This window comes from Coffea eugenioides, chromosome 10 (assembly GCF_003713205.1).
Source record: "Coffea eugenioides isolate CCC68of chromosome 10, Ceug_1.0, whole genome shotgun sequence".
Taxonomy (NCBI): Eukaryota; Viridiplantae; Streptophyta; class Magnoliopsida; order Gentianales; family Rubiaceae; genus Coffea; species Coffea eugenioides.
This window is the reverse complement of record NC_040044.1, coordinates 9,202,338-9,221,639: the sequence shown is the minus strand read 5'-3', so window position 1 is coordinate 9,221,639 and position 19,302 is coordinate 9,202,338. Positions and strand designations below refer to the sequence as shown.

The 19,302-nt window shown below is 36.2% G+C and overlaps 1 protein-coding gene across 1 annotated transcript; it reads right to left on the bottom strand.

The window, feature by feature from the left end:
• Positions 1-58: 58 nt before the first annotated feature.
• Positions 59-13,260, bottom strand: LOC113749363 (abhydrolase domain-containing protein C22H12.03). The gene is made up of 13 exons (XM_027293064.1): positions 12,885-13,260; positions 12,077-12,190; positions 11,926-11,952; positions 9,971-10,061; positions 8,517-8,560; positions 7,630-7,728; positions 5,493-5,550; positions 5,324-5,376; positions 4,283-4,384; positions 2,249-2,314; positions 1,532-1,653; positions 1,050-1,221; positions 59-361 (listed from the first exon to the last, which is right to left on the bottom strand). Exons 1-13 carry the CDS (start codon positions 13,029-13,031, stop codon positions 299-301), a joined length of 1,158 nt encoding a protein of 385 aa, XP_027148865.1. The 5' UTR covers positions 13,032-13,260; the 3' UTR covers positions 59-298.
• Between the last annotated feature and the right edge of the window lie 6,042 nt (positions 13,261-19,302).

The following is a 19,302-nucleotide window of genomic DNA, read 5'->3' as shown; positions in this document are numbered from 1 at the left end:
TTGATGCCTAAATTCTCAAATTTTCTCATAAAATCAAATTTATACCCATCATCACAAATACCTATCTCACAATGTCAATGCTCCCCAAACCTTGCAAGTATAGAGTTCCTACTACTTAAACCCGTAATACAACAACATGATCAGGTTTTCATAGAACAAAATGATGCATATATCAAGGGAGGGAAAAAGAATAAGAGAAGACTGAAAAGTCAGAAGCAATCGGTGGACAAAAAGAATGATCACAGTAGCTCGGAGACTACACCCTTGAAGTTGACAGATCCTTGCCGAAGTTAAGAGCCTAAAATCCTTGAAAAGAGAATGAAAGAATCTTGAAGAGCCCATCAGGGTTATCTGCATGTACCTGAGTGACAAATGATGGTACTGTTAGAGGATGTTCAGCTGATGCATCCTTCCCAAAGCACCCTTTACATTACCCAAGCATATGCAAATTGAACTAAAACTATGTCACCATATTTTGGTTGTCCTTGAGATACAAACATGATCAGATACATATATGTAATCTTTGCGGGAGTGTCCTTGCTTCCTACGTCGAGTACTACTTTGTTTTACTGTGCTTGAAGGTGACATGATAAATGGCCATATGTCTTACCATCTCTTACTACAAAGAAGGGAAATAAATTAGTCCACTTCTTGCTTTCTGTGTTGCAACTAAGCAAGTTTGTAAGGTGGTGTAGCTGAAGCTGTCTCTTTTCATTTTGCTTTCGTTTTTGGTGGAGGTGTGGGAGGGGATCGGGAGACACAGACACAGACACAGACGCACACCCAGAGGCCCTGATTTGAATCCTCAATAAATAGAGAAATCTATTGCATTAGGCTACCCATTTAGGAAGACAGACGTATGTTGAACAGGGTCAACATAAATTAAGTGTGTGAACTAAACAAAGTATAATAGCTCATCACCATGGAAAGAAAATGCATGACATGAAACACAAGACAAAGATGCTGTAAATTCAAAGAGGTGAAAAAGGGTAAATGCCAAGAGAATATTGAGCAAGCAAATAAAAAACGTCAGTGAAAATGTGACTTACCCAATGACCAGCATCTTCAAGGACATGCATTTCAACTCCACCTCCCTCCTCAACTGCTTGCTCCTCAGCAGCATGAATTCTCTGAAGATCTTCAAGGGCCCACCTGTGCAAACTTCTTTCTGCTTTCAAAAAGTTAACATGTACACCCCGAGGGACATCTTCCACTAATTTCCTGCAGATATTGGAGAGATAAGAAGATGCATTTCAAGAGCTAAGATTTTACCACGACGAGAATTGAAGAACTTTTAACATGTCTTTTTACTCTCATGTTCAGGTCAAGTTGAACACTATAATTCATGTGATCTGCAAATATACTCTTCTGAAGTTCAAATGTGAAAGGAATATTGACATGCCCTCCTTATTTAGTCAAAATAAAATTAGCATGTTAAATAGCTCCAGGCTACAAAACGACGCTACATATAATCAGACAATAAGTTCATAAGATCAACCATGTGATTCTGGAAAAGACGAAGATATTTTACCACATATTGGTTTCTTCATATGACTTGTACATTTCAGAAATGCCCTTGAGATCAAATGCCCATGAGAACCTTGATGACGGCAAACCAGGAGGGCCACTCTGTCGCAGATTAGTTACCACCCACTAGGAACGATTCAAAAGTTAGGAGAGTAAAGAAAACCAGGAACAAGACAAACAAGCTGCTGATATGCAAACAAGCATTTAAGTTTTCTTTTTATAGGTTTCATTTCAGAAGGGAATTTTTTTTCAAAAAAGTGATTCTGCAGCCACTCCCTTTGCATTGAAACAGAATGTAACAATCTTTGTCCATTGCTATACTGTAGCTGATTAAAAACACCAGACTTCATCCTTGACTTGGACAAGTATACTCAGTAAAAACAACATATTATCCACAAACATGATATTTTTGTCGGAACAGAAAGTATATACTAAAGGCCAGAGAAACATCTGAAAAACCTAAAATCACTTATTCTCAATTTTATGAACATTGATAACAGCTAAAGGACTATCACATAAGCATACACATTTCAATATCCACTAAGGTGACACAATGTACAGGAAAATGTGAGCGCCCTAGGCGTGAGTTTTATGCAAATCTTCAGAGATGAGGATGAGGAAGTGTATGCAAGATTACCAAATAGATATGATCACATGCAAACTGTCCATGATCAAAATCTAAGATTCACTTATAAGACTTCAAAAGTTGTGCAAATTATACCTGTGCCACATCCTTTGAGAAACCTTCCTGTACTAAAGCATCTACAATATCCCTTTTTGAATAGACCTGGCTTGGGGAGCAATAGTTAACAGAAGGCGGAATATGTATAAAGCATGGAAAAGACAGGTTAAAAGATGACATGGAAAAAAGATTTAAATGTTCCTCAAGTTCCACATAAAAAAATTCTTTTATTCCTTCCACTGTAGAAGTTCATCTAACAGCATGTAGTAACACCAACATTTATTTGAACTGTATCATTAGTTGATTTCAAAACTTTTTTATGAAAAGATGACATGACTATTGTTAAGCTCCCGAAATCCAAGACTTTGTGACTTTTACTTGCATTGTGTCAGCAGATCTTGGTAATCGATAGTTGTCATTGCTAGACTTGAGCAGATCTCAATTTGAGATGGAGAAGTAAGTAGAGATAGAGTTTTGGCAATGCTAGTTGTGATTTGTATGGCGGGGTGGCCACTGGCTTAGAAAGCATGATGATCTTTGTTGAAATGAATGCCATGTTATTGGAGCCAACATGACTAATGTGCTTCAAAGTAAAAAGGATATAGGCACAGATGTGTAGACAAAGAAAAGAAAATGCAAAAAACAAGAAAAAGATAAAAAGACTTGCAGATCCTGTGAAGCTTGCAAATCAGACTCAAGTTTTGTATGCTTAATTTAATGGTAGCGGACAATGATGTCCAGAAGGGGCCAAACTTTTCCGATTACAAAATGGTGCTCACAAGCTATATGACATTTCAAAGTGGAACTGGCTATTTGTAACAGTATAATTCTCAAAGTGCTATTGAAATTACTATCCAACCAATCAGATAAATAATGAAGTAGATAACCTGTAATGTATCAAATGTTTCAGTATCCCATCCAGCTGTCTTTTAATTACAGCTAAGTCAGTAATTTTGAATAAGATGTTACAGGAATACATGGTCAAACATTAGACTAAACGGTTCCAAACAAGTATAAAGGATTAACCACTTTCCTCCATTAGAAAAAATTAGCTTTGGTCTGCAAAAACAGGAATGTGCTGACCCTTTTAAAGTAAGTGGTCAAGCTAACTTATAATAAACAAATTATGTAACAAAACTTGAAACTCAAAGCAAGGGTCTTCAAATTAAGAGAAAGCTAACATCTACCTCAAAAAGAAGAAAACATTATATCTAGGATCTGCTATTACTACATATTAGGCACCTACACCTGTGGACTACTTGTCATACTGAAGTTATTATGCTGAAACCCTCACATCAGCTGTCTTTCTTCGCGAACTCCACAGTGAGACAAACCTAGTTAGAAGATGTCACTGTAACTGGAGGCCATAATTTCGATTCAAGGGAGACTCTTAAGCCTTACAAAGCATTACTAGGGGAAAAAGGAGTGCTTGAGAGTTGATCCAGAAAGCTCATGTTTGCCTGGTTATTGTCCCATCTGGTTAAGCTAGGTCTTTGGTATGAAGGCTATTATTGTTGTCAACTTGTCAAATTTAATGGAAGCACAGAATGGACTTCATGTTTCTACCAAGATGGTTAATAATCAAGAAGCAGTACCATGCCCATGAAGACAGTGATTACAAATTTACGGAAATACAACAAATCTATGGCTAAAAATTGCAAAACTGAAGTGTTGAGAACATTCAGTCCAAGTCTAGAACATGTGAATAGTAAAATGAGAAAGCTAATAACCGATCTTCCATTTCTAGCATATTCTCTGCTTTACCGAGGTATTACTCAAATAATACAAATCTCATCCCACATTCTTCCTAAACAGCATAACTGAATTAAATATCATCAAAGCACTATGGAGCACCATGACAAGATAAGAATAGGTTAAGGCCACACTTCAAAACTAAGTCAACACAACTGCAATCCTAAGTCACTTTTGATATTGTTAGACCACCATGGAAAAGGTAACATAAAGACATCAAAGCCGACTCAATGCCAAAATGTTATTCTTAAAAATTCAAAATGTTTGAAAGAATGAACCAAACAAAAATACAAAGAAAACAAAAAGAGAACAAGCACTGACCTCATCAGGCAATTTACTCAGAAAAGCTATCAGTTCAGCAGGATGGTCTTCTCCATCTCCACCAGCTCGAACTTTTCCAGGTGTTGCATCTAGAACCCAAACCTGAATGGCAATCTAGTTAAAAACAGAATAAAGATGACTAGAGAATGAACAAAGACTATAAAAGACAGCCTTACAACTCTAGCTTACAACTTATCCATCATTTCCATACAGATTAAAAGTATTCTCAGCATCAAGATTAATCAATATCTTCCACAATTTTGCATTAACTTGCCATAAATCATGTTTCCACAGACTTACATTTTGAACTCGATTACAAAATTTTATGCTATCTCACAATGCAAGAGGGTAGTCAACTAGAATAAGCTATAAAAGACTTGGTTGATTCTATGCCATTATGTAAAACACTCTTCACTTTTAATTACACACTAGATTGCAGAAAATTTGTGGGAAAGGGAAAATTTTTACCAAGGAGGCAGAAGAAGCTAAATTCATGCGTATGGTCAACATTTTGGATACTTAGAAAGGGGCATGGAAATGTTAAGAAATAGAATTTGCCCCATAGCCATCAACATAGAGATGATCTAACCAAAACTTTACTCAAGCATACTTGACAGCTATACACATATATCTGCTTTATCCTATGGTTTAATGTATATATAATCATGGATTTAGAATCCATTTATATAATTAAGGGGTAACATGATGAATGATAAAATTAAATGTTAAAATTCTCTTATCACTAAATATAATTCTTGAAAACAGAAACCCACGTCATGAAGTTTAATTCTTTGTGCCAGTGATCACCCTAGAAAAATGGAGACCTATGACTTAAAGTTATAAAAGACTTTTGCTTCTCAAGAATAGAGCTGCTGTAAGGCATTAAGCTCACCTCGATCTGTAATCTTTGCTACCTTTGCAAATAGCAGTGGTAGAGCCTATTATGACAAAACTTACCACAAGGTGCAATTCATTTTAAAATCACAAAAGATGAAAAATTGGAAGTTTGTTTTAGTAATCTTCGGAATTTCATTGACGTACTCTGACAGGTCGTGCAAGTGGTTTTGCAGCCTGCTCAACCATGCTCAAGGCAACTGCACAGAAAGAAAAATGTAATCAACTGCATACATCTGACACTGCATATCCTGGTGTTTAGAATTTAGACCAATGTGCACTATTTTTATCAATAAATCGTTTTAGAAGAAATTACCTTTTCCTCCAAAGCTATGACCAACTACAACCCGAGGAGTTAATCTGAGCTGCCCAAGCTAGTCAAAGAAAAACAAGTGTTACCACATAACGGTTAAAAGCGGTAAAAGATTACTTCCCATATTTATTTGTAATTGTGCTTTAGGTTCAAGAGAGCGTTGATAAGAATAACAGGAATTGTACATGGGGGAAAAAGCACAAGATTTATAAAGCAGAGGCTTAGACATACTAACTCAGAAAGCTTCATCAGGAAAGAACTTCAGAAGAGGTATGCATAAATCAAGCACACCATAGACATGAATACCATTTAAAGAAGCACATACTTAATTGCAAAAGAACTATTCTTCTCTTTTTTATTTCAAAAACCATAGAAATTTCAAATTCATGACCCACTAAGTTATATCACAGCTCCTTATATCTACAATGTCTTAGGAGAAATTGCTCATCTCTTTTCAAATGTTTAAATATGCAGTATTACATGTCACTATAATCTGTAGAGGATGCAAAGGGAATATATCTCTACTTTTAAACATCACAGACAAGTTCAGTGAGGCATGAATGATTGAGATTCTTCACCAAGGAAGTTATATCAATTTATTCTGCATTCTAAGCATTTTTAACTTAAAAAAGCAGACTAGAATTATGAGATAAAGGATTTACAGATACCATGAATCAATATTTTTATCCTCATTGTAATTATTTTAGATCAATATGAAACAAAGAATAAATAATCATAAGATGTACAAGTCTAACCCTCTTATTGATTACATATTAGATACAGCAAAATCCCGAGAAAAGCCAAAACCAAATGAATTACATGAAACTGAGCTCCTCAGATTTCCTCTTAAAACTTGTGGAGAATTCTTGCTGAATAATAACATTGACAGCACAAATATTACTTTTATAGAAAATAGACCCTTTGTGAAATGATGTTTTACTTATAGAATACCAATTATGAAAGCATAAAGAGAGGTTGTTTCCATTGCAATCCGCAATCATCTTCTTATCATCATACTAGAGTAATCCTTTATTCTGCATCAGATTCTAATGAAAACTGATTCTCACACAAATTGTTTAAACAAAACCCATACTGGAACTACATATTGGCAAAGAATAGGAAAGCAGACTACTCTTCAGAAGCTATTCAGAAAGAATGTTTTATTACATAGGATTGATCTTTAATATGAGGCACACTAAAACACAAAAAGAGCAAAGGATATGGAACCATGGCAAGCTTTTTAAAGTCATAAGGCTCATAGACTATCTCCTGTTCTAAAATCCAAATTGGTCTCACTTGACTTAAAACTATCCCTATGTGAGGCATTGTGCCTGCATGTATGCATACATTTTAACATCAGAATCGGGATTTGATGTCATTGCAATACCAGTCATGACATTAAATAACACAACACTACCATCAACATACACAAAGAACAACAGCTTCAAGGTTCATAAGCCACTTCTACAAGAAATTCCCAATATCCTTATGCTTATACAGGGGTCCAGCATCAGCTCATGTCCCAGCCCTACCCTTGCCAGGAAAATATCCACTACACTTTCTGTTTCCAAATTTTATAATGTCCTTTGTCTTCATTTCTTCAGGTACCCATTACACGTTCATTTATAGAATGTTGCACCACTACAACAGTGCTAGATCAGCGCATCAATTGCAAATTCAATACTTGTAGATATACAATCTACGCTAGCTGAATCCAGGAGACAAAAACCAAATACTTGAAAGGGGTTTTGGATGACTAATACATAAACCATACAATGAGGCTTAAACCTTGTGTTGCATAATATGCCTCTGATAGAAACAATCAATCATGTCCATACAAGGGTCCAACTACAAATTTAGAACACTGCTCAGCAAACTGGGTTGGTATCCAGGCAGTGACATTTTACCTGATACTATTCAAACTAATTAAAATCCAGACAGCAATACCATGGATCATAGAGGCAAACAAAGTTTAAAAAGAGAAAAAAAAAATTAACAATATATTCACACACACTCAAGTGAAACAGTTTTACGTGAACAATCCATCGCATCAAAGCAACATTGTCAAAACAAATACACTTGACAGGGGAACCGTTTTACATGTATGTAGAAGATAGCTCAAACCTGAACCATTACATACAAGCTTTAAGACATCAAGGGCAGCAGCTGCAACAGTATGAGGTCCCTGCTTTTTGATAGATGCTGAATCACCATGGCATCGCAGGTCTACCAAGAGAAACTGAGTCAACCAATGTGTGAATTATAGTAAGCTTTTAATAAATGTAACATTTACAATGCTTCAATACACCCTATCTTCAAATTATATGCTGAATTGCAATCCTAAAGGCCTATGAAATAACAAAAGCAATTAAACACATAACTCATCCTCTAGATCAAAAGGACAAGTCTAAGAACTCCCATGACCTAGATTGCCCTGAAAATGCTTTCTCCAACAACAGGGTACTAATTTTCAGAATTTGTTGCTATAGGGAAACTCAGGAAAGAAGCATCAAGAGAAAACTCAAACTATCCTGAAAATCCACCCAAGTATTTAGAATAGAAACACCTAAAAAGCAAAGCCACTATCTTCTAAAGCTGTTTCATAGTATTTCCTTTCATATTTTTACAAGATGATAGCAATACCCTTCTTTTGTTTTTGTTATCTCTAACATGTTGCTGCATGCATAAAAGTGCTTGTTCTTTTACTTGTTAACCAGCGGATGACAAGTTCCTTCCATAACATCATGATTAACCTTTCCTGGACAGACAGTGTAAAGAATTTTTTACCATTGGGTCTAGATGCATGTCAAATATGCAAAAGAATTTCAACACTAAATCGAGGTAAAGTGTCATGCATGTAGGCCTGGTAGTGTGAAGAAAATCATTACATTGTCAGTGTAGACAAAGTTAATCCCTATATCACATAGATGAATGACAAATAGGAAACTTTACTTTTTGATAAACAGTATTTTGCACAGCTGCATTAAGTGACAATAAAACTAAACCAAGCACACATGCCTGACGCACCTGCCACTTCGGATATTCCTTTGCTAATCTCCTAGCAAATGTACCTGTGAAAAGTGTCGATGAGAATTGCCATTGTAAGTACTGGATAAATGTTAGAAGAAATCATAGATTACTTCGAAAATGACTTCAACAATAAAGTTTAGATTTTTGTTTAGAAGACTAGATTTAATTTGAAGATCAGGTATACAGTCAGATATTTTGGCTTCACCTCTTCAGAAAGTCCTCTTTCCAATTTCAATTTGGTTTAACACCATTTCCACCAGAGGACAGTAATGTATAGCATTCTTTAATGTTCTATGGCCAATTTTTTGGGAAGGAGGGTCAGAAGGTAAGCTTACAAGATCTAAGAACAGCACAACTTGACAAATTTAAAAAGGTTTATACCTTTCCTAGCTTATTATGCATTATTCCCAAAGTGTAACGGGGCTGACTGCCTCCATTCAATTCTATATGGCTAATTAAACGTTATGGCAAGGAATATTACAAAATGTCAGGGCACAAAGTGCAGAATGCTGAATAAAATGTGGTACTTTTGCAGAAGCTGACTAATTGCCACTCTCACCCATCTGTTCTACAACATCAGTAGGCACCCTTGGTCATTTCCCTTTTTAATAATGCGAAACAACAAGAAAATAACTTGTGCAATTATGTAATATTAACATGACCAAGTTAACTAAAAATTCTCAACTAATGCATCACAAATCCATGAAAATCACGAGTTATAAACTGAAGAACTGAAACAATCCAAATGACATGGGGAAAGTATTGATTAGAGTACTGAGGGAATAGAAATCATTTTTAATAGGAGCTGTCTTGGGGAAAGATTCGGTTCATGAAAGCAATTCACAGGGGTAAAGGCTGATCTGGAAATAGCAACAAGAGATGTTAACAACCATAGACGGACATCTCAAACAAGACCATACAAAAGGAGACTGGAGGACATAGAACTCCTTAGCAAAGCACAAGAGAGGTCAAAAGTATAATATATGGTCAGGAGACATTGTCCCAGATTGTTGAGGATTTTTTGTTCCATTAGTAGGATTCCTTGCACTCGTTAAGGCACTTTCTGCTTTTATCCATATAATGAAAAGGAAAAAAAAATCCCCAAAACTACATTGCTACAAAAGTATAATCCATTGCCACTTAGAATGCACACAAGATAATGTATATCCTCCAACTCTCATTGAGGGTAGATGCTCATGTATGTAAAACACATAAGCCAGATCTTACAGGATGCTACTAATATTGTCATTCTGAGAAGATACAAAGCAAACAACATGCTGAATTTGTGTAATAGCATCACATGTCATGTAAAAAAAGAAGAAAGGATTAAATAGAGGCAGACTTTGACATCATGAAACTACAGAGTTAAACAAATAGGTAACAAGTGCATACGATAATCATGACTAGCTTTTGCATAATATTGAATATAACTAGCTGCAAACAGAACCTACCCCAATTTTTTCTGCTTCCTAGAATGCCATGTAGAAGAACAGCTGTTGGAGGCTCAGGGACTGATCTTCCCAGAATATAACTCCATGTAACCTGGTTCATGCAATCAGATCAAAGCAAGTTTCGAATGAGAAACTCAACCAGTACATGTAATCAGTAGACTATCTTGCAAAGTCTTAGGTTCTGCACATTAATCAGAAAAATAGAGTGACTTCTAAGTAGCCACCATGGTTTAACAATTCTATTGTTTATGCCATAATGTCATCAGCAAGAGAAAATAACTGTAAAGCCAACAAGTTTTGTGTAGTGCCATTTGCACAAAGATGGATGGGAAATCACTTCTTTTCTTTCTTGTTTTCCTTCTGGTAATTATAAGCAGTCATTCAGACACATGCAAGCAAACGCACAATAGCTCCAGTAAAACGATCGGTCATTGTAAATCATCTTATTGTTACTTACTTGCATTAAGCAATTCATATATACAAACACAAAATAAAACAAAACAAAACTCAATGATAATACAATAGCGACATCTTAAAAGGTCAAAATTGTCCTCCTTCCATTTTATCTCTTGAAATAAATACATTTAACAGACAATAGAAAGAAAAGGATACACACACACACACACACTAGCATATATAGATGACATCAAGTCCTCTAAAGAAAAGAGTTGCTCACACCATCTCTCTTCATATAACATGAAGAAGAATTGCTGAAATACCTAAAGCAATAGTGGCTTCTAAATCCTAAAGGCTAGCAAGGGTTCTGCATGAACTAATTCAAAAAAGCCATCGCCGTCCTCCCATTCTTAATGTCTCAGAGTACTGCAAATTGAGGTTTTATCAATAGTACCTTCCAGTCCCACTAAAACCTGAAAATCTAATCTCAACAAGGCCATGTACCTTTTCTTTTTCTAGGAATCCAACTACTCACTAAAGATAATATATTGTCCTAAAGCTCTCTCAGATACCTGAAATTGAAAGAAAAGATCAATATTATTGACCTCTCTAGAGGACTTGCATATAAATCAAGAATCTTACTAACATCTTAGACATTCTCAGTCAGAAGGCAACAGAATTAATTGAATTCAGAACCAATTGAACTGACTCCAATGTACATTTAATCTTAGATGGGATATTCTTGTTCTAAAATATCCTCAATGGCAGAAAAGGCTACAAAGAATGTGAATCGTTCAATTTCTGATTATACCAAAATTTCATAGGAAATACTCGATGAGTTAAGACAAAACATTTGTAAAAGATCACCAAAATTCTCAAAACAATTTCCAGATACTGTAAGAAGGGTCACTCTCTCCACTGTAAGTCAAATCGTTATGCAATAGCACAACAGAGCTTGGTGGGTACCATAAACTAGCAAAACCAGATCTGACAGACATTCAGATTCTAGAACATCAAGCTTAGCAATCAACTAGAGAAGTCTATAAAGTAGAGAAAAAGTTCGCTTTTGCAATTAAACATTATCCAAACTGGGTCCTTTTTTTTTTCCCTTTTTGTTTGAAGTAGCATTACTGTTTTCAATCTTGTTGCGGGAAAGTAAAACCAACAAATCAATAGTCAAAGAACCAAGCATGAGACCTGGAGAAAGGTCTAACTGCAGGACTTTAAACCTATTATACAACCTCTTGGCATCAGAGAAGATTTGAAATGAATTACAGCACTTTACAGCACCGACATAACAAATGCTCTCTGCTACTACAAATTTTTGAGTAAATAAAAATATTTTGATTCACTATCATGGTAACTATCAGACATACTGAAAGCATAAACATTTGTCTAGCATCTTTAACTCTAAAACCTTCCTGGAAAAGCATCATAACAGTAGTATTGAAAGATTTCTCATTGCAACTAATGACAACTTAAGGTGAAATGATATTTTGGTGCAACCAAGTGTTGTAATCCCATTAAAAAGAAGGTGTACTAAGTAGACTTTAACTTACATCAGCTCCTTGGACAAGATCATATGCCTGCACAGAGAAATTACCACCCTTCATCAATTACATGGCTTTGCAATTCAAACCAAAACCAAAGTTCCAAAAATATTCCAACCTCACATATGTGGCAATCTCAAAAGGAGCTAATCATATTTACCAAAATGTCAGCAGGCTTTACTACAGCTCTCCTTTGCAGAAGTCTCTCATCTGCCAATGCCATTTGAATACCTCTACCTTTGAATGCCGCCCTCATTGAAAGTTTAGGAAATTCCTAACAAGAAAAGTGGAAGGCAACTCAATAGGAAGCCAACATAGATCAAACAAAAACAATGTCCAGTTTCCTTATATGAAAGCTCGAGCGATTATAATAATGCCCTCAGGGAACAGTAAAATCCACCAAAAAAGGGTCGCTGGACCATAATAAACACTCTAAAGTGACATCTGCCCCTTAATTGTAAAAGTAAACAATTCTCTAGAAAATTTTACAATTTTGCATAAAAAGTGACAGGTATCCCACCTTCTCTAGCATGCTCCAAGGACTTTTACAACCATAATAGGTTTTAACACTAAAAAGGAGTCCTTTGTCCAATTATAATAAAGAATATGATAAATTAAATCCTATTTTATACAGATAAACTTTACTTTTCATAATTGGAGACGCCAAAGTTGCGATGTACTCTTCTTGAAAGAAAACATTAACATTTCCATCCTACATTCTGAGTAAAAAAAAAATGAATTTTCGCAAAATGAAAGGGGCAACATGTATTAATTGTCGTCCACCATTTCACTACTTTTGAGTAACAACTATCAAAACTCTTGATGATTTTTCAAAGTGCATCAAACAAACAAAACAAATAAATAAAAAATCAAACGCTTTGTGCTTTGCTAACCAAACAGACCTTAACAAAAAAAATCAAATTAAAATGCAGTAAATGACAGAATTAGAACTCAGAAGTAGAAGTTACCTCCTGAAGAAAAGGCCTGGATATTTTGAGAAATTGCGATCTCTGAGCATCCTTTGCTACGGTACCAGCAAAACCGAGCCTCTTTTCCCCAAAACCATTACTATAGCACCGAATTGGGCAGGGCCGGGTCGCCGTAATTCCGCACATTTTTCAAAAATCCACCATCAATCAAAGGCGATAGAGCTTCAGAATCTGAGTTGAAAATCCGGTGGAGCAATCAATGGAGTTTCTGAAATTGCATTTTTATTTTTCTGGTGGGCGGGGCGGAGGCAGCTAAGAAGTTTGCAAGGGAGCGCGTGAGCGTCGGTCGCCTCTCCTCTGTCTCAAATCTTTGCTTGTGCCTGTTTGGGCAGAGAATTTTTAGTTCTGGATTTCAGACTTCAGAGGTGGGGCCGTGGAGACAAGTGGAAAGAATTTCCAAACAGAACCCTATGAATTTCAACGTGTTCAATGAAATAAGGGATAATTGCAGAAACCTCCCCTGAGTTTTATGGTAATAGCATTGACCTCCCCTATGAAGTTTAAAATAGCAATCACCTCCCTAAAAAAAGACTGACACAATTTAATACATTCTTCATTGTCAATTTACTAAAATACCCTCACTAAAATTTAATTTTACCAAAGAATGTGATGACTTAAACCTAGTAAAACATTTGTCATTTTGATAATTGTAGTTTACACTAAATTAACTATTTATGCATAGTTTAACTAAATAACTAAATAACTAATAATCTAATTAATTAATTAACTAATTATCTGTTGACATAAATAACTAATTAACTTTAGATGCTTAACTAATTATCTAATTAGTTAATTAACTTCTTAATTAACTAACTAACTAACTAACTCAAGTTGCAGTCTCCGTCCAGCTTTGATTAAGGGTATGCTTTAGTGTGAGACTAGTTTTAGAGGCAAGAACAGGGCGGCAATTGCTGAGGAAGATGGCGCCATGAATTGGCGCCAATTTGTTACAAGTTGCTCTTGAGGTGACAAGCTGCCTACTTGCAGCATAAGAGAGTGTGCCTTGCAGATAAAATTCTGACCATTGAGAGAAGGAAACATAAGAGAAGAAAATTGGAACTCTGGCTTAGTTCATGGGAGGCTGATTGTCCGTGAGAGATAAACAACATATGTGACCGTGAGCTAGGAACCAATTTTGAGCATCAACTGCAGTTAATTTGCAAGAACTGAAGTGGAGTAGGTAAATAAATTTGTACTTTAGCTCTTGTATGATCATGTTTTTGAATACTGAGTGCAATGAATGCATGTTTTTTGTTCCATCATGAGTTGAATGTGTTAGTAATGATCAGAAACAAATGTGATGTTATTGTCAGTAATGATCAATGCCAAATATGATGATATTGTAGCTGGTTTTAGACGAGCTGTTGTACTCTGCTATTCATGTTATTTTAGACATGTTTATCAATGGATGTTTTGATCATGATCTATTTTTCGATCTTTTAAGACTTGTATCAACTCAGTGAATGCTACAATAGTCTTGAGTTCATGACTAGTCATCAGTGTAGACATAAGTGTCTAAACTAGATACAGTTGTCTGCTATTTTCTACTTACATTGCTAAGTTTCTGTCACTTTTGAAACCTAGGATGGCTCTTTTTTCTACTTATGATATGGTTGTTCACTATGAGGAGAAACAAGTGAGAAATCCAAATATCGATCCAATTGGTTACTGTTACCTTAATCTACTATTTGATGTTGCTGAGAAGGTGTTCGGTGAAGTCCCTGGGCATCTGAATAAGTTAATACATATGAGGTGTCAGATTCCTAAGACAGATCGTATGTTTGATATTACAGATGATGATAGTGTACGTGAAATGTTTGAAATGCATAAGTCTGGAAGAATGATTAATGTGCATGTGCAGGATATGGATGTTATTCCATCTTATAAAGCTAATCAGATAAATGAAAATGGTCATAACACTGATTTGAACTTAAGAGAAAAAGGAAAGGACAAGGTATGTGTTGTTGCCATTGATGATTCTGAGGGTGAATATAGTGATTCCAGCTCTGATTCAAGCTGGCTGCACAGCATGGATAGTGACAATGAGAAAGATTTAGATGTTCATAGCGATAGTGATGAATCTGACATGTCATTTTCTGATTTTGATGACAATGAGGAGGGTGCCTTAGTTCCTTATTTTGAAAATGAAGAAGAAACTGACCCTGTTCAGCAAGCTTTGAAATCAAAACTGTGGACGTACAACCCAAAAGTAGAGATAGAGTTTAAGAAAGGTCAACTATTTACTAATGTCGATGCATTTAGAGCAGCTTTAAAGGACTATGTAATTCAGAAAGGATTTCCAATTATGAGACTAAAGAATGAGAAGAGCAGAGTCACTGCTGTTTGTGGTGTTGAAGGGTGCAAATGGAGAATCCATGCATCACCAGTTTTAGATTCCATGACCTTTATGATTAAGACTTATCAAGGTGAACACACATGTGTGATGGACAGGAAGAACACAGAAGCTACAGCTGACTGGATTGCCAAGAAACTAGTTCCAGTCATGAGAATTCACCCCAACATGTCCACCAAAGGGGTAGAAGCTGAGATGATTAAGTATGGTGTGCATCCAAGCAAATGGCAGATGTATAGAGCACTAACTAAAGCAAGAAATGAGATTGAAGGCAATCACATTGAATCGTACGCCAAATTGCCAAAGTATGCAGAGCTGATCAGGAAATACAACCCACAAAGTATCTGCAAAATACATTATGATAGGCCTACTCTTCTTGTTGAGCCTAGATTTCTCAGAATGTTTATTAGTTTCAAAGCTCAAAGAAGTGGATTTGTTGAAGGCTGTAGACCTTTTGTTGGTTTTGATGGATGTTTTTTAAAAGGTGCTTATGGTGGTGTGCTTCTCACAGCAGTCACATTAGATGCTAACAATAGCATTTTTCCTATTGCATTTGCTGTGGCTGAAGCTGAAAATAAAGAAACCTGGAGTTGGTTTTTTCATTACTTTGAGGAGTTTTTTGGGCCATTTACTTCAGAAAATGGTTTTCATGGTCCTCTAACCTTCATGAGTGACAGGCAAAAGGTGAGCTTCACAACAGGCCTTGAACATTATTCTGATTCTGTTATGCATCCAGATTCTGGATTAGTTATGTACTTGTCAATGATTCTGTATTTTTTAGTGTAACTTGTTTGCATGTTTTGGTGATCATTTCAGGGCTTGAATATAGCTTATGAAGAGAGAGTGCCTGTTGCTAGTGGAAGACATTGCTGTAGGCATATCTGCAGTAATTTTAAAGCTCAATTTCCTGGTATTCTGCTTAGTAACTTGTTCTGGAGAGCAGCAAAAAGCTTTGATGTTGCAGGACATAATGAAGCCATGGCTAGCATAAAGGAGTTAAACATAGAAGCATGGAAATACTTGGACAAAATTCCTAAAACAACATGGTGCAGATATACGTTCAATACTGGACTAAAATGTGATCATGTCACAAATAACTGCACTGAGTCCTTCAATGCATGGATAGGTGAGCTAAGAGGGAAGCCTATCTTGACACTTGTTGATGGGTTGAGGAAGAAGTTCATGAAGAAAATGCATAAGCGATATCAGAAAGGGTGCATGCTCACCACTGCCATCACACCAAAGATGCTTGGTAAACTACAAAAAATAGGACAAGCATCAAGACAATGTGAACTCACTATGGCTTCTACTGATGTATTTGAAGTGGGGGATATGAACAGGTCCTACATAGTCAATTTATCAGCTAAAACTTGTGATTGTGGAGCATTTCAAATTTCAGGCCTTCCTTGTAAACATGCTGCACTAGGGATTATCTACAAGAGAGAAAAGCTGGAATCCTACTGTGAGCATTGGTTCTCAAGAGATAAGTACTTAAAGACATATTCAAGTATGATTCATCCAATTCCTGATGAGAAAATGTGGCCACCTATGCCATATGTTACACCTGTAACAGTCCTACCTCCTCCATTAAGAAGAGCTCCAGGTAGACCAAAGACTAAAAGGAGAAGGGAACATGATGAAGGACAGTCTGCGTCACAACCAAAAAGACTTTGCTGCATCAAGTGTGGAAACTGTGGCTCTTTTGGTCACAACAAGAGGTCATGTCAAGGAGCACCTGTCCAGAATAAGAAGAATGGCAATAGAACTACTGGCCAGCAGGTGTTATATGTGCTGAAATTGCTACTGAATGTGATTATTTTATATCAATTCATTACTTACAATTAGCTTGTTCCTTAACAACAGAGCTATAGAAGAGGCAAACCAGGAAGAGGGACTGCAAACACGGGCCTGTCAGGAGCAACTCTTTGGGTAAGATTTTTTAACTTATTTAAGCTTCTGATTGTAACATTTATAGCACATGCCTTGTCGAAACTAATATTACTTGTCAATGTTTACTGCTAGGATCATGTCTCTGGCAATGTTCCAGTTGTATACTCAAGCCAAGGCAACAATCATTCTCCTTCAACTCAACCTGCACCTGCAACTGTGAATGTGCATGTGCAGAATCAGAGCACAGCAACCACTTCAAAGAAAAAGGTGCAATTGAATGAGTGCATTTTATGATATGCTTTAATAAAATGCTTGAGTGTAATGTTCAACACGTGTGATTGTACAGAGAGGAAGACCTTTAAGCAATACTGGAGCATCTGCTAGAGGGAGCAGCAAGAGAAACTACTCAAATACTACTCAGATCACTCAAATTGTGGAACAAGCTGGTCATCAGCAAATTGCTACATTTCAAGTTGCTACACCTGCATCTGAATCCATCAATGCAGCTACAACACTGCACTCAACAAATGTTAGCAACAATAGCAGTTTTAGTATGCAATTCTGATATTATCTCTATAGTTTTGGCAAGTGAATGCTTACTGCTGAAAGTATCAATTCAGTAGTATGCCATTAATTATGTACATAACAGAGCTATTTTGTACTATACTGTGGCAGTTTTAGACATGTTTCTGCCTCTCATGACATTGCAATCCTCACCATCTGTTCTAAGTGATTTAATGGTTCAGATGGTGTTTTGAACTTTTTGTGGATTGCTCAGTCATGCTCTGCTATTACTTGCCTGTTGTGTTTCACTTTTGTAGTACTTCAAATTACTGAATTCTGATCAGACTTGTTGTATTAATGCATTAATCTTGTAATACAAGTATGCTTCTGTGACTGTTTTGTTTTGTATTGTTGGTAACAAGTGATTTTGTATTGATGACAGTAGATATAAACAGAACTCTGGCTTGCATTTATATTGTAAACTACAAACGCTGCTGCATACATGATGAAGGGAACTTGTTCCTCTCCTATGTCTTACATATAAATTCGAACTGCAGCTATATCTACTTCATCACTAATGTACATTTCTGGATAGCATCAGCCTATTGACTTCACAATATGGATGAAAACATAAACAGCAACAAGTATGAGATTGATGATGAAAAGTATAGCCACTGCACTTGTCAGAACAATTGGCATTTCCATTCTAACAGCCATAGACCTTTGTTGCTGTAGGTGCGATTGTAGCACTGAATTGGTGTCATAGTTTCTACTGTTAACCTCTTCTTCTTCTGGACCCTCATACCACTGGAAGTACTTGCATTTTGCACAAAAAAAGTAGGGTAAACAACAAAAAAGCCCCCTGTGGTTAAGCAATCATACATAAAAGCCCCCTGTGGTTTCATATCATACCAGTCGATACCCCGTGGTTTGAATTAACCTGAAAAGTGGACGGAAATCGGCAAAACAGACGGAGCTGAGTGAATAGACGAAAATACCCTTTTGAAGAACGCAGCTTGCATGTAAAATTTTTTTTTTTAAAGTAATTTGTTAAATAGCCTGCCTGAAACCCGCTTGCGGGTTTCCCCCTTATGTAAAATGACTAAAAGCTGCGTTTCTGTTCTATTTATATCAAACACATACTCTCAAACCCTCACCTGAAGGGTGAGGATGAGAGGGGAGGTTTGCTGGGCATCCTAGGGCCCTCCGATGGGCATATGCAACTCAACGCAGCTTGCATGTAAAAAAATTTTTTTTTTTTTAAGTAATTTGTTAAATAGCCTGAAACCCGCTTGCGGGTTTCCCCCTTTTTTTTTTAAAAATAAATTCTATGCTAAAATGACTTAAAACAAAAATAAAAGACTAAAAGTAAATAAAAACTAGCATGAAAAATAAAAATAACAGTAAATAAAAATACACTAAAAATTTGGTGTCTACAGTAGTTACTGAATAATCTGGAAACAGATTGAATGAAGACTCAGAAGAAACGGAAGCTGGTCTCTTATTATTAAAGAGTGAAGGCTAAAATAGGCATATCAGGTGAAAGTTTGTGGTGGAAATCTGTTTTTCGCATATGCACGCGCCTTTGCAGTTCGTTTAAGACACACGCCGAATATTTGACGATTTCCGTCCACTTTTCAGGTTAATTCA